This window comes from Suillus fuscotomentosus, assembly GCF_016647785.1.
Source record: "Suillus fuscotomentosus strain FC203 chromosome Unknown F5891scaffold_275, whole genome shotgun sequence".
In the NCBI taxonomy this organism is placed as follows: Eukaryota; Fungi; Basidiomycota; class Agaricomycetes; order Boletales; family Suillaceae; genus Suillus; species Suillus fuscotomentosus.
In genome coordinates this window covers 429-12,875 of record NW_024539787.1, presented here as the reverse complement: position 1 = coordinate 12,875, position 12,447 = coordinate 429, and the positions used below count along the sequence as shown (strand labels likewise).

The 12,447-nt window shown below is 46.4% G+C and overlaps 3 protein-coding genes across 3 annotated transcripts; 1 reads left to right on the top strand and 2 right to left on the bottom strand.

The window, feature by feature from the left end:
- Positions 1 to 1,305: 1,305 nt before the first annotated feature.
- F5891DRAFT_1201079 (uncharacterized protein) lies at positions 1,306 to 4,501 on the bottom strand (the record flags this gene model as incomplete). The annotated part of the gene is made up of 7 exons (XM_041368863.1): positions 1,306 to 1,680; positions 1,730 to 1,956; positions 2,009 to 2,318; positions 2,370 to 2,485; positions 2,539 to 3,265; positions 3,476 to 4,003; positions 4,052 to 4,501. The coding sequence occupies 7 exons, from the start codon at positions 4,499 to 4,501 to the stop codon at positions 1,306 to 1,308; spliced, it is 2,733 nt and encodes a 910-aa protein (XP_041216578.1).
- Position 4,502: 1 nt separating this feature from the next.
- F5891DRAFT_989092 (uncharacterized protein) lies at positions 4,503 to 7,674 on the top strand (the record flags this gene model as incomplete). The annotated part of the gene is made up of 7 exons (XM_041378049.1): positions 4,503 to 4,590; positions 4,652 to 4,673; positions 4,734 to 5,094; positions 5,146 to 5,433; positions 5,485 to 5,763; positions 5,854 to 7,240; positions 7,292 to 7,674. 7 exons carry the CDS (start codon positions 4,503 to 4,505, stop codon positions 7,672 to 7,674), a joined length of 2,808 nt encoding a protein of 935 aa, XP_041216577.1.
- Positions 7,675 to 10,224: 2,550 nt separating this feature from the next.
- F5891DRAFT_968617 (uncharacterized protein) lies at positions 10,225 to 10,703 on the bottom strand (the record flags this gene model as incomplete). The annotated part of the gene is made up of 3 exons (XM_041376303.1): positions 10,225 to 10,394; positions 10,452 to 10,590; positions 10,641 to 10,703. 3 exons carry the CDS (start codon positions 10,701 to 10,703, stop codon positions 10,225 to 10,227), a joined length of 372 nt encoding a protein of 123 aa, XP_041216576.1.
- Positions 10,704 to 12,447: the final 1,744 nt, after the last annotated feature.

Sequence of the window (12,447 nt, the reverse complement as noted above, 5' to 3'; positions counted from 1 at the left end):
ACGATATGCATTGATGATCGGCCACCAAGTGGGATCATCTGAGATTATGGTCATATTGGTAGAGAAGGGACGTGGGTGAGAGGCGAACTTGGTGAACGTATGGTGATGATATATATACCATTCGGTGCTTGCATCGCCAAATTGATATTGAGGGATGTCATTGCCTTGCTTGACCAAAGACCAGGGGCCCAACGTAAATGGGTGGAACACTTCATGTGAACGCATATCTCAATCCCTACTATCCTTTTTTCCTCGGGCCCTCGTATCATGAGGTTTCCAACAATGACGAGCGCATGATCTTTGATCTGCATCATGGAGTTGCCGGGTGCGGTGCCGCAGCTGAGAGGCCATCAGTTTGCGCAGCTTGACTCCTCTTCCGAGTTGCAGTTTAGAATCCCTGATTGAAGATACAACGGCGTAACAACGCCATCCGTGGATATAAACAGTGCTGGAAGTGGACATATATGAGAGAAGACTCAGGCGCGTTGATATAACTACATGATGCCGGACTTATTGTTCTTCCGAAAGCTTCAAATTGTACAGGCTTACATATGTCGTAAAATACGGTAAAAGTTGACGCTAGCACGTGATCAGAAAAGAACTCCTTGCCATTATGATACTACAGCTGCCAATGCGCCGCTTATTCAGAACAAAACCCGATGCCAAAAACTGGTCTAACAACTGTGCCTAGGCGTGATGCAACCCTTCGGAATGGCTTTCTGTCTTGATGATTCTCGATGGGCATCGGCAGAGCTGGCCTGTAGTCACAATTGACCCCCCACGCATAGTACATCATATATGGTTATGACGGTGAGCCTTATACCTTGGGTTATTTGAAAACATACCCTGACGTGTTTTTTAGCTAGTGTGATCATGATGGGTACGTGATTGTCTAGTTTTCAAAATGATGTATCAAATATGGAACAGACGGTCGTTCCCGTGCGCGCAAACACATCTTCTACCCTCCAAATGTCACCTGCAGTGTGCCCATGTACTGATTTGCGTTCAACTCTAATCCTATAGCTATATTTAGGTTTCAATAAGACATCTAAAAGAGTCGAGTTACCGACAACGAGTTCGAAAGTTGTTCTGAACAACTCGGATTGGGTATAGCTCAGGGCATGCGTTCGTAAATGTCGTTTTGGCTCAACCGAGAGAAAAGTACCGCTCTGGGACTGCCGTTGTAGTAAAATGTTAGTTTTTTGAATCGGACACGATACAAATATGTAAAATAGCATCGAAATTTTCACGAGTGAGATACAACTATTAGCTAATGTGAATATATTATCGGTATACATGATGTATCTATTCAAAATCAAAATCAGATAGTTCGTCGTTGGCTTGCTGTTGCGAGCGCCCGCAAACGACGATGCTGTCTGTGAAGTCGTCTAAAATAACCTTTTCAGCGTCACTTAGCTGATCCAGGCCCAGAACAATCTTCGTGAATGTCGAATGCGTCATCTGGGGGGTAATCCTACCCTTTGTAAGTTGTATCAAGCCCTGCTCCATCAATGCAGACTCTGTAATGGCGCCGGCTGCGCCAATAGCGTAACGTATTTGACGGCGTGGGCATTCGTCGAGAAAAGTGTGGAGCCGGAAGGGCGAACACCAAATGAGTTTCATTAGGACATGAAGGATGAATGGGTTGGTGAATTTCGAGTGAATGACAAGTGCACCGTCCTGTCAAAATAGATTAAAAAAATGTTCTCGAAAATAAATAAAGACTTACTGCAAAAGTGTATTGATGCATGAACGCTAAGTCGTTATCTACGATGAGGCAGCGTATCCGATCGACACGAAAAGTATCTGGGGGGATAGTACAGCCCTGTGGTGGGAAGAGGGAATATCCCATCACGACAGCTTGTCGGATGATTGTTGCAAATGCAGTGCGAAATTTCGTCACTGCGCACCAAACGTTCGCGACGTCCTTTTCGTTAGCCGTCCATTGTGTTGCAACTAGTAGGATCAAATAGTTAGTATAAGTCAGTGTTCGCATGTTAATTCATACCGAGAAGGGCTGGTATTCTAGATCTTACTTCGGAAATGACCTTTTTGACGATGCACTTTTTGTCAGCCGCGAGAGATACCAGTGCATCATTGGAAAAGACAATGGATAATACGCATTCCTTCGAGGCCGAGATCGCTTGTTTGCGCATCTTGGGACTAATGTCAATGGCGGAACCTTCGATGGATTCCGGAGGTGCGACAGTCCCTGTCATCGTTGTGGGCGTCACAACAGGAATGACAAGGCGTGGTGTGGGGGGCAGACATCGAGTTGCATGACGACGTGCTTTCGATGTCCTTGCAGGCCCTGTAGTCTAGTAATGTCAGGTCAATTTTCGATGATGCAGATACTAACATTGACTTACATGTATCACATGGGAGTTAGGGATCTCTCCCGTCGACATTGGCCGTAAGTGGTGGAGATCCGGTGGTGGGACTGAATGAGTCTGAAATTCCTCATCATCGCCGACCCAACTGGGCGCTATGGTGGAAGGGTAAGTGCTAGACATATGTTATGAGCGCAGGCAGACTTACCTAATGACGGAGCAACATATCCAGTCGAGGATCCAGCGCCAGACACGAAGTCCTGCTGAGGATACGCGAAGTCCTGCTGAGGATACACAAAGTCCTGCTGAGGATACACAAAGTCCTGCTGAGGAGGTGCAAAGTCCTGCTGAGGAGGCACAAAGTCCTGCTGAGGAGGCGCAAAGTCCTGCTGAGAAGGCGCAAAGTCCTGATGCTGATAGTGCGCGAGATCTTCATGCTGGTAAGCTGGCTCGCGCTGGTAGGGAGCGGACTGATGCTGATGCTGGGTGAAATCCTGATGATGATGGGCGAGATCTTCTTGCTGATGCTGGGCGAAGTCTTCATGCTGATCGTAGGCAGACTCACGCTGGTGGGGAGCGGACGTGTGCTGATGGTGCGCGGAGTCCTGTGGATGGTGCGGATGGTGGGTAGTGTGAGGATTGAATGGCAGCGGCTGATTTGAGGCGTGAGGGTTAAAAAAAGACATCGGTTCGTGCGGTTGCTCATCGATGAGATTCAATTGACTGTCCGCGGGAGCATGAGATGGGTTGAGGCCCAAACCACGTGCAGGTTTCGCAAAGTTAGTCTTACCTTTGTGGGGTGGTGCACGTTTGCTGGCCATAAAGTAGAGGGAGTTGAGGATGCATGGGCGCAGAGAGCAGTCCAATGGGAATTCTACGAGAAGCGACTGTACACAAACAACACCCAAATAAACTACACGTCTTGTGACATGGGGCTGCGAACAGGATAAGGGTTAAAATGAAGGGGCACAATGTAAAAAGAACAGCTGCAGATGTGAAAAATGAATACAAATGAGAAAGGGGCCATGATGGATTTGCTAAACTGTAGCATGCATGTTACAATGCGTTCTTATCGATTGATCAGTCGAGCGCATAATGACCAGACACGTGTATACATACCTCAATTGGAAGTGCAGGGCTCATACAAATAACGGCGTACGGGAAGGGTGTGCGGACTGTGCTGCCGAATTGACCGAAACCTGTGAGTTATCTTCCTGATCTGCGGATACCAGATTATCTCTAATCGAAACCCCAGGCTCAGGTGATGGTGATCCCGATCCTTTGGCTCCAGGTTGCAAGAAATCCTTCTTGACACGTGCACCTAAGATCTTTGAGAACTGCTCAGCTTGTAGCGAGACAACGCGAAGAATCTCCATTTCATCCTCGTAGACAGCTTGAAGGTAATCTCTGTCGTCATTGACATCAGAACGGTCACGCTCAGAAAATAGCTTCCTAAAGATGTTTAAGTCTTCTTGAGCGAATCTGAGCCGTTCTTCGTTGTCGACATGCAGAGCATCCAGGAACTCAAGGAAGCGCTCGGTTTCCTCAATTTCCCATGCGGTCACCAACATGCGCTGGCGTGCAGTCTCACGAGCAGCAAGCTTTGCTTGATACCCTTTGTACAAGGTTGCAGGACGCATTTGTGTGAGGCCATTTTCCAATGTTCCGGCATGCTTTCAATAATTTAGTCTCTACAATTAAATAAAAGAAATACACGATACCTCGAGAAGTGAGTCAGAGGATACATATGGTTTGCATTCTCGCCCGGTGACACGAGCTGCATAACGGACCTCAATTGGAGCCGGAGAGGGGGGGTACGGAATGAACTTGTTGCTCATTCTCTCGCGGATAAAGCCACGTCGAGAAGCGCGTGCAGGATTTGGAGGTGTAGACGGATTATAGAATAGGCTGTCCGTCTCCGATTTGGCAGCTGCAATCTGAGGCGTCTTTGACAGTGAGGATATGCTTCTTAGTGAAGCACATATGTCAGAATGCCTCATATTGGGAGAGCTTTCTGACTTGAGACTGGAATCAAAAAGAGATGATCCAGGAGTGGTAGCACGTCCGCCTGACAGAGGTGAAGATGGAGGACTGCTTGATGGAGGAGGGCAACTACCGCCTCGAGAAACGGGGGAGGAACTGACTTGTGGAGAAGAGACTGTATGAATCATCATGTACAAAGGGTGGACTTGGGAGAACCTGCGGAAGGCTAACTGGGAAATCTGCAATTATATGAAGCGACCTGTTGGATTATCACAAGGTTGACATCAGCCGGCGGAGTCTAAAAGACTGAATCGATTTGTGCACTGCGTAACACCTAGCACTCAGCAAAGGGCAGCAAATGTGCGTATACTATCATTGTCACTCAATAGTGCTGATGATCAATGGACATACCTGTACCAGGTTTTGTCCCAACTGCAGTAAAGAGTTTCCTACAATCGAGGCCATTACCCTGCACTTGAATTCTCAGTCTACCTGTTGGCCACACGAGGAACGTCCGCATCAATTCCCTGTTCCCCCTGGGTTGCGAGGTTCCCAATCGTCAAAACCTTCTGCCACTACTGGTTATTGTCATCCGCACTCGGGATATGTCTTTGGTGTTGGCAAGAACCTGTTTGACAGGCTGCAAGACGATCAGTATAATTATCGGCGAGAAATAAATACGTATTACCCTTTCCATGATGAAGGAGAATGGGAGTTGGCGAAGTTCTTGGTTGAAAACTTAACTCAAGCTCAGATTGACAAGTTTTTAAAGTTAAAATGGGTAGGAGAGACTTTGAGTGCTGCTCAACAGGCCTGACTCCGTTGTTTCCAGTTTCACACTCGCCCAAAACCATCCTTCACCTCCAAGGAGCAACTTCTAGATTGGACCGATGCACTACCCTCCTTTGTGCCATGGAAAGTTTCGAACCTAGAGTTTACGGGCTACAAGACGACTTATCCCGTGCAACTTATTTGGCGCGATGCTCTAGAGGTTGTCAAACAACTTTTCAGCGATCCGGTTTTCGCCAATCACATTACCTTCCAGCCACACGTAGTCAATACAGGAAGTCAACGTGAGTATGGAGATTATATGAGTGCCGATATGGCATGGAAAATCCAGGTTAGTTTGGCCCTTTAAGTCTACTACTTGAAGTTAATTCTATATACCTAGGACTATCTGCCAGTAGGTGCTACGCAAGTACCTATCATCCTGGGATCCGATAAGACTCCTGTCACGCGGATTACTGGAGGGCTCGAGATGCACCCACTTTTCATCACCATCGGTAACATTGATTCAGAGGTTCGCTCCAAGGCCACCCTGCGAGCTTGGCGCTGTATCGCCTACATGCCTGTTAGCAAGTTTCGCGTGCATTCCGACTATCAGACCATTCTTCAGGCGCGGCTATGGCATAAGTGCGTTGATCTCATCTGCGCCAACCTGAAGGTTGCAGTGAGTGATGGCTGTTTTATGCCTGATCCTTCCCGACATATTTGATATGTCTTTACACCACTCATCGCCCATGTATGTGACCTTCCCGAGGCCTCCATGATCGCTGCAGTCAGCAAGAATGTCTCTCCAATCACTATGGCGACACAAGACAAATTCGGTGACGGAATTCTCTATCCTCCTCGCACTGGGAAGCACACACTACAACTTATACACGAGATCGCCAAAGAGATTGATCCTTGGGATCTCGACAAATTTCAGAAGGCAGCAAAAGCTGCCCATCTGTCTGGGGTCCACATGCCATATTGGCTTGATTGGTCGTTTTCGTGTCCATCCGTCTTTCTCCCTGGCGAAGTTTTACATACCCTTCATAAGTTTTTTGCAGATCATCCACTCAAATGGATCAAGGAGATAGTAGGAAAAACCGAGCTCGACACCCGCTTCATCACTCAGCACAAACGGGTAGGGACGCACCACTTTACTAAAGGCATTACGCACGTCAACCAAATGACTGGGCGTGAGCATCGTGATATTCAACGCACCATTGTTGCTTCAATCTCAGGCGCTGCTCCACCTAGATTCGTTCGCGCAATCCGCGCTCTCATAGACTTTTTCTATTATGCTCAAAATTCAGTCCATTCTCCCGAATCCTTACAGTCGATGGTGCAGGCACTCTCCGATTTTCATGCATTCAAGGATGCTATCATCGAGGCCGAGGCGAGGAGGGGGAAGAAGGGCGCCAAAGAAGACTTTTTCATCCCCAAGCTCGAGTTACTCCAAAGCTTCAGAGGCACGATTGAGAGACTGGGTACTTTGATGCAGTTTTCAGCCGACATGACGGAGCGCTTGCTCATCACTCACTGCAAGGATCTCTTTGCCCGAACAAGTCGACGAGTGAATGATTTCACGGAGCAGTGCATACGGATTCTCAATCGGCAGGAGTCAATGGAATTGTTCAATCTGTACGCACTAATCACTTCCCATGGCGCATCGCTCGTCAACGCCATAAACCTTGAAGATGAGGAAGTGACGACCGTCAACCCAGCACTCTCCTGGATTTCTCGTATACTCCCTGATGAAGCATATTCTGTCCATGGACCTCGACGAGTCCGTAATCATTTTCACAAGGGCATTCTTTCTGGAGATGCTCTCACTGCCTTCCATTTAACTTCAACACCAGATCTCAAGTCCCTGTCGCCCGTCGATATTCTCACCAAATATGCACTCATTGATTTTGATCACGCAGTCTCCCAGTTCATCCAGCATTCCTCCCTCTCCAGTGGCGAGAATACTCGCTGGGATCACAGACATGGACGCTTTTACGCGTGGAACAAATTTCGATTGCAACTTCACTCTGCCTTCCAACCTCGAGTGATCATGCCAAGCAGAGTGATCCAATCATACCCTCCCAGCGACCTATTTCCCCTCGGGAACTGCGATACCGTCCTTGTCGATTTTACGAGTGATGATGGCCAAATTAGTACGTATATTTTTTGCTGTCATATTCTAACACTAACGAGGTGATATTCAGCAAGTCGCGTCGCCCAAGTTCGACTTATTTTTCAGCCCAAGGTTCCACGTGCTTCCAACCTGGTTCTTCCAACATATCTTTCCAGTCCGCTCCTCTACATACAATATTTTGACTTCATCGCCAATCCCAACGACCGTCCCGAACTCGTGATGTGGACAGTAGAGCGGTCATATGTGGTGGACCAACATGGCAAACGCTATAGGCGTGGTGGTGTGGTGTTGTTGACGGATGTTACACATGCTGTCGAACTGATACCAGAATACGGTGAGAAGGTCAACAAGGACATTTCTGCGACGACGTGTTTGGAGTCCTATGACCGGTTTTTTTTGAATAACTTTGCAGATAAAGAAAGTTATCATACATTTAGTACAGAGTTCGCGTAGTATTGATCGTTAATACTATTAGTAGCGCAGATTTGAATGCATGTCAATCGATTGCTGTGATTCTGAACTTTCTGAATGGCCCAATGATTAATACAAATGACCCTACTCGGTGTTTGGAAATGCAATTCCGAACCCTAGACTAGTATTTCAACTCAATCTCAATATAATAACATATAATGCAATACATACACCCGTTTAAAAATTATAACACTATCAATATCGAGTATTTACGGTGTACAACGGAAAAGTTTGTTCCACCAATCGCGTTGCTCCGATCACCAGGCCGTAAGCTCACCGTAAGCATCAAACTTCTTTCTGACAAGCGAAATTTCAAGGTTTTTTGCTGATGGACCACCTCTGCTCTAGAAGCTCGTCAGTCCTGCTGCGCATAATCGCCGGGACCCACACATAGGGTCTTCGTCAAATGGCCTCAAACGCTATAGCTATTGGGCAAGAGCTGATCATTGTGGCAGTCGGTTAAATTGGTTTGATTTTGGTTTGATGTGACCACTAGTGTACTACATTTTGTCCAGACATGGACACGTGAAAGTCATGTGCATTGATTTCTCCGACTCACAACAACAACACCAGCTCGAGCGTCGACTCAGAGCTCTCCAGGATCATCGACCACGTCGTATGTACTTAGCACTCCGGTCTTTATTGCTAAGGTGGTAGGTACTATGACAATAGGTATGTACTTACTATTTACCCTGGAGATGGGCCCCGAATCTCTACGGTGGCTTGTGAAATTTGACGCTCACTTTGCGATGGAAGTGCTACGTGAGCCTTCTCTCAAAATTTTGGTATACTTTTATTCATTGAATGTTTATTCCAGCTGGCGTACCATTTCTGGCTGTATTCCGAGGCTGTCTTCTGTCACTTCTTCATCGTCGAGACGAGGAATATGCGCGATGCACCTCATTGTTCGTACCTAATCCTTGGTTCACGAAATTCTCTTAATGCACTCTTGAGGCAACAGCGATGATGACCGCGAGGTCTAATTCCCCCAATCACTTACTCAGCATTTTCGACGAAAGGCATGGCCCGCTCTCATGATGCTGTCGCGCATGCAGGCCTCGCTCCAACAAATTAAGCCCTGCAATATCATACAAACATCAGAATCACTGTATATGGGTAATGAACAAATTAACAGGAGATCTCGAGAAATCAGTATAAACAAACAATCCCGTGCGTGCAAAGACACATTCTACTCCCAACGTCATCTGTAACATGTCCATATACTAATAGTAATATGTCCTTCTTTGCGTCAACTTTCACCCCTCCAGCTGTATTTAGTTTTCAATAAGGATAGATTACCTCTAGAAAATCGTCAATCCTGCTCCACATAATCGCCGGGACCCGCTCACCAATAACACCCGCATCGTCAGAATCCAGGTTGTCGTTCTCTGCAGCACTGGCCACTAGGATTTGTGCGAAGGCAACCGACAGGAGTAGAACATAGAAACTGAGTTTGCTGATGTTAAGCACAATCATGTCAATGATGTTCTTTGCTAAGGTGTGGTGTTTAGGATGCGTTGTTTTAAAGAAAGAAAGATTGGGAGTTACACCCTTTAAATACCAGTTCATAATAAGCATAACAAAAACACACAGCCATCTGCATTATCTGATCACAAACCATTCCCAGATGTATTTGAATTAATTGGATGCGTCTCACCTCGTGGATGCTCTGATGATGACTGCATGCACAGCAAATGAGTGGAGTCGGATTACTACAACTAGACTGGTACATCGACATATGTAGTGTGTACTAGTTTCTGACGGTAACCTACAGCAAGTTCTATATAATGGTTTATATTTACATACTTACGGTACTCCAGCTTTTGAGGTTCAAACTATGCGGATACCATGTCATTCCCCGGGGAGCTATAAACAACGGCATTGCTCTCCGCTTGCACCGCGGATTATTTCGCTTGGGCATCAAACGTTTTGATGGAATGATGCTCGACTCGGAGGGCGGTGCGGAATAGCTTGGGTGCACAGCGCTCATGTGCAGTAGTTTGGGAAATGGCCCCACCATTCAAGTTTGGTGCCCACACAAGATTATTTAGATCTTCAAATCCATTCATACCGGGTCGTTGACAGATGATTTATTTATGTGCGCGACGCCGGAGGTAAAGTAAGGATCCCTTCCTGTGCCATCAGCACCCCACAGAAGTTAGCACTTTACGAAATCCGTACTTATGTAAACACAAAATGTTTGAAATAGATATTGTGAGGTTGAACGTTGAACGTTGAAGGACCACAATAAAAGGAGTATTGAGTTAGATATGTAGCTGAAACTGAATGTGCCGAAGTTAAGCAAAAATTTTAGCTGCCATTTTTGCCATGACGAAGTTTCAATACTGCACACACTCACTCTGGAACTGGTCCACATTCGCAAGTACACGAGCAAGATGGCTGGCTGATAGCAAGTGGGATTGCGTAAGATTGTGACTAGATGCCTAAACCTGTTAAATAAACCAAATCTGAAAGTTGAGTTACACAGTGGAGCGCTGGATCATGTAGACAGATAGCGGTTCAATTATGCTGTCAGCGAATTTCATAGAGAGTGGTAAAGCACTGACCCGGTGCAGTCTCCTTGTGAGCCTGCCACCATTCTATATCGTAGCTACCCCTTGGTTCATCCTCCGAGCATCCTAACTCGAAAACAAGGACGTCGTCCATCGCACAAGAAAGTCTTCTGCGCCAGTCCGAGCTGTCTTAGCACAATGTTATCGAGTTTCACGACCCATGGCGGTCGGACGTTAAACGATAACGTTGAAATATCAACTGGTACAGTGGCATTGAGGTGATATAAAGCAAGCTAGTTGGTCGGTCCATAGGTAGAATGACGACGTGCAATTCCCAACTTTCCATGCCCCAGTCGATCGCCTTGAATTGAAATATTGATGAAACCTTTTATTACATCAGTCTATAAAACACAGAAAAAAGGAAGATAAACTGACAGATTGTGTAACGTGGACTTTGCGCTCATCAGGCGAGATTGTGCCGGCACGTGTCGTGCGCATCGCAAGATAGTGATTGAAAAGATGACTTGGCGCAGAACGATTCACCAAGCTGACAGACATGGGGAAACTTGTGAACTCTCTCGGAATAGGAGGCGACGTCCGTGCGATCTCGTCGAACCGCATATATTGAGAAGGACGACGGAGAAGGTGGACATTCTTTTGAGTAATAAGTTTGTCTGAAGATGCCGAAGAGTCTTGGAGAAAGGCAGGGGTAGATACCAGTAACAGGTTGAGGAATGTGCAGAGTCAATGATTTCCTGTGGTGTCTGATTCAGTGGTCTGTACGGCCTGGAGCGTGAGGAAAAGAACATGACGGGGAGAACGGCTTCGAATTGAATTGATACTGCAACTTGAATGCAACGACTCGGAGATCTCACATCACTGCTTGGAGTGCCTGATATACTCAAGGCTCGGAGGAATGATTGTATCGCCGCAAATTTCATGGTGGCCGCATGAGCTGATGCGCCCAGGGATCCATCATCCGAGGTTGCTTTAGATACTCACTGCGTGGCTCGGAGATGATATACCTTGAGTCATTTATTTTGCAAACATACCCTGACGCGTTTCGTAGCTAGTGTGATCATGTGACTGTTTAGTTTTTAAGATTCGGATGTATTAGTAAATACGGAACAGACGGTCCGTAGTCTGCGACGCACACAATTCCTGTGCGCGCAAACACATCTTCTACCCCCAATGTTATCTGCAATGTGTCCATGTACCGATATGTCCTTCTTTGCGTCAATTCAACCCTTCAGCTGTATTTAGGGTTTCAAAAAGGATGGGGGTCTAGAAACTCGTCAATCCTGCTCCACATAATTGCCGGGACCCACCCACTCACACACACTATCCACATCGTCAGAATCCAGGTTGTTGTTCGCTGCAGCACTGACCACTGGGACCTGTTCGAAGGCAAGTGACAGGAGCAGAACATAGAAACTGAGTTTGTTGATGGGTCATGTTGATAGTATTCTTCGCTTGTGGTGTTTGGGATGCGTGCTTTTAAAGTGAGATTGGGAGTTACACCTCTAGTTTCATACCAGTTCATGAGGAAGCATAACAAACAGCCATCGCACTTGAGTATTACTATTACCGTACTAATTAGTACTGGTTTGGTCAAAAAATTATTTGCAACCACATATTCTACCCCCAATGTCATCCGCAACGTGTCCATGTAATGATCAGTCCTTCTTTGTGTCAACTTTTCAACCCTCCAGGCTCCAGCTGTATTTAGGTTTCAATAAGGATGGAGTGACCCTAGAAACTCGTCAGTCCTGCTCCACATAATCGCCGGGACCCACCCACCAAAGGTACTCGCATCATCAGAAGCTTCCAGCGGTGCAGCACTGACCACTAGTATCTGTGCGAAGGAAACTGACAGGAATAGAACATAGAAACTGAGTTTGTTGATGTTAAGTACGGTCATGTTAATAATATTCTTCGCTGAGGTATGGTGTTTAGGATGCGTTGTTTTAAAGTAAGATTAGAAGTTACGCCCTCTAAATACTAGTTCATGACCGCATATAATGAATCGTAGCAAACAGCCATCGCCCTTGAAGCTTGAGCGCTGAGCGCTTGAGCATCGCCTAACTAATTTAGTCAAAAATCATTTCTAGATGTATTTTAATTGACACTTGTACTATGCTCTGATGGCGACTGCCAGTGCATGCACAGCAGATGACTGGAGTCGACTTACTACGACTAGACCAGTACATTAGCATATGCAATGTGCACTACCTGATGGTAG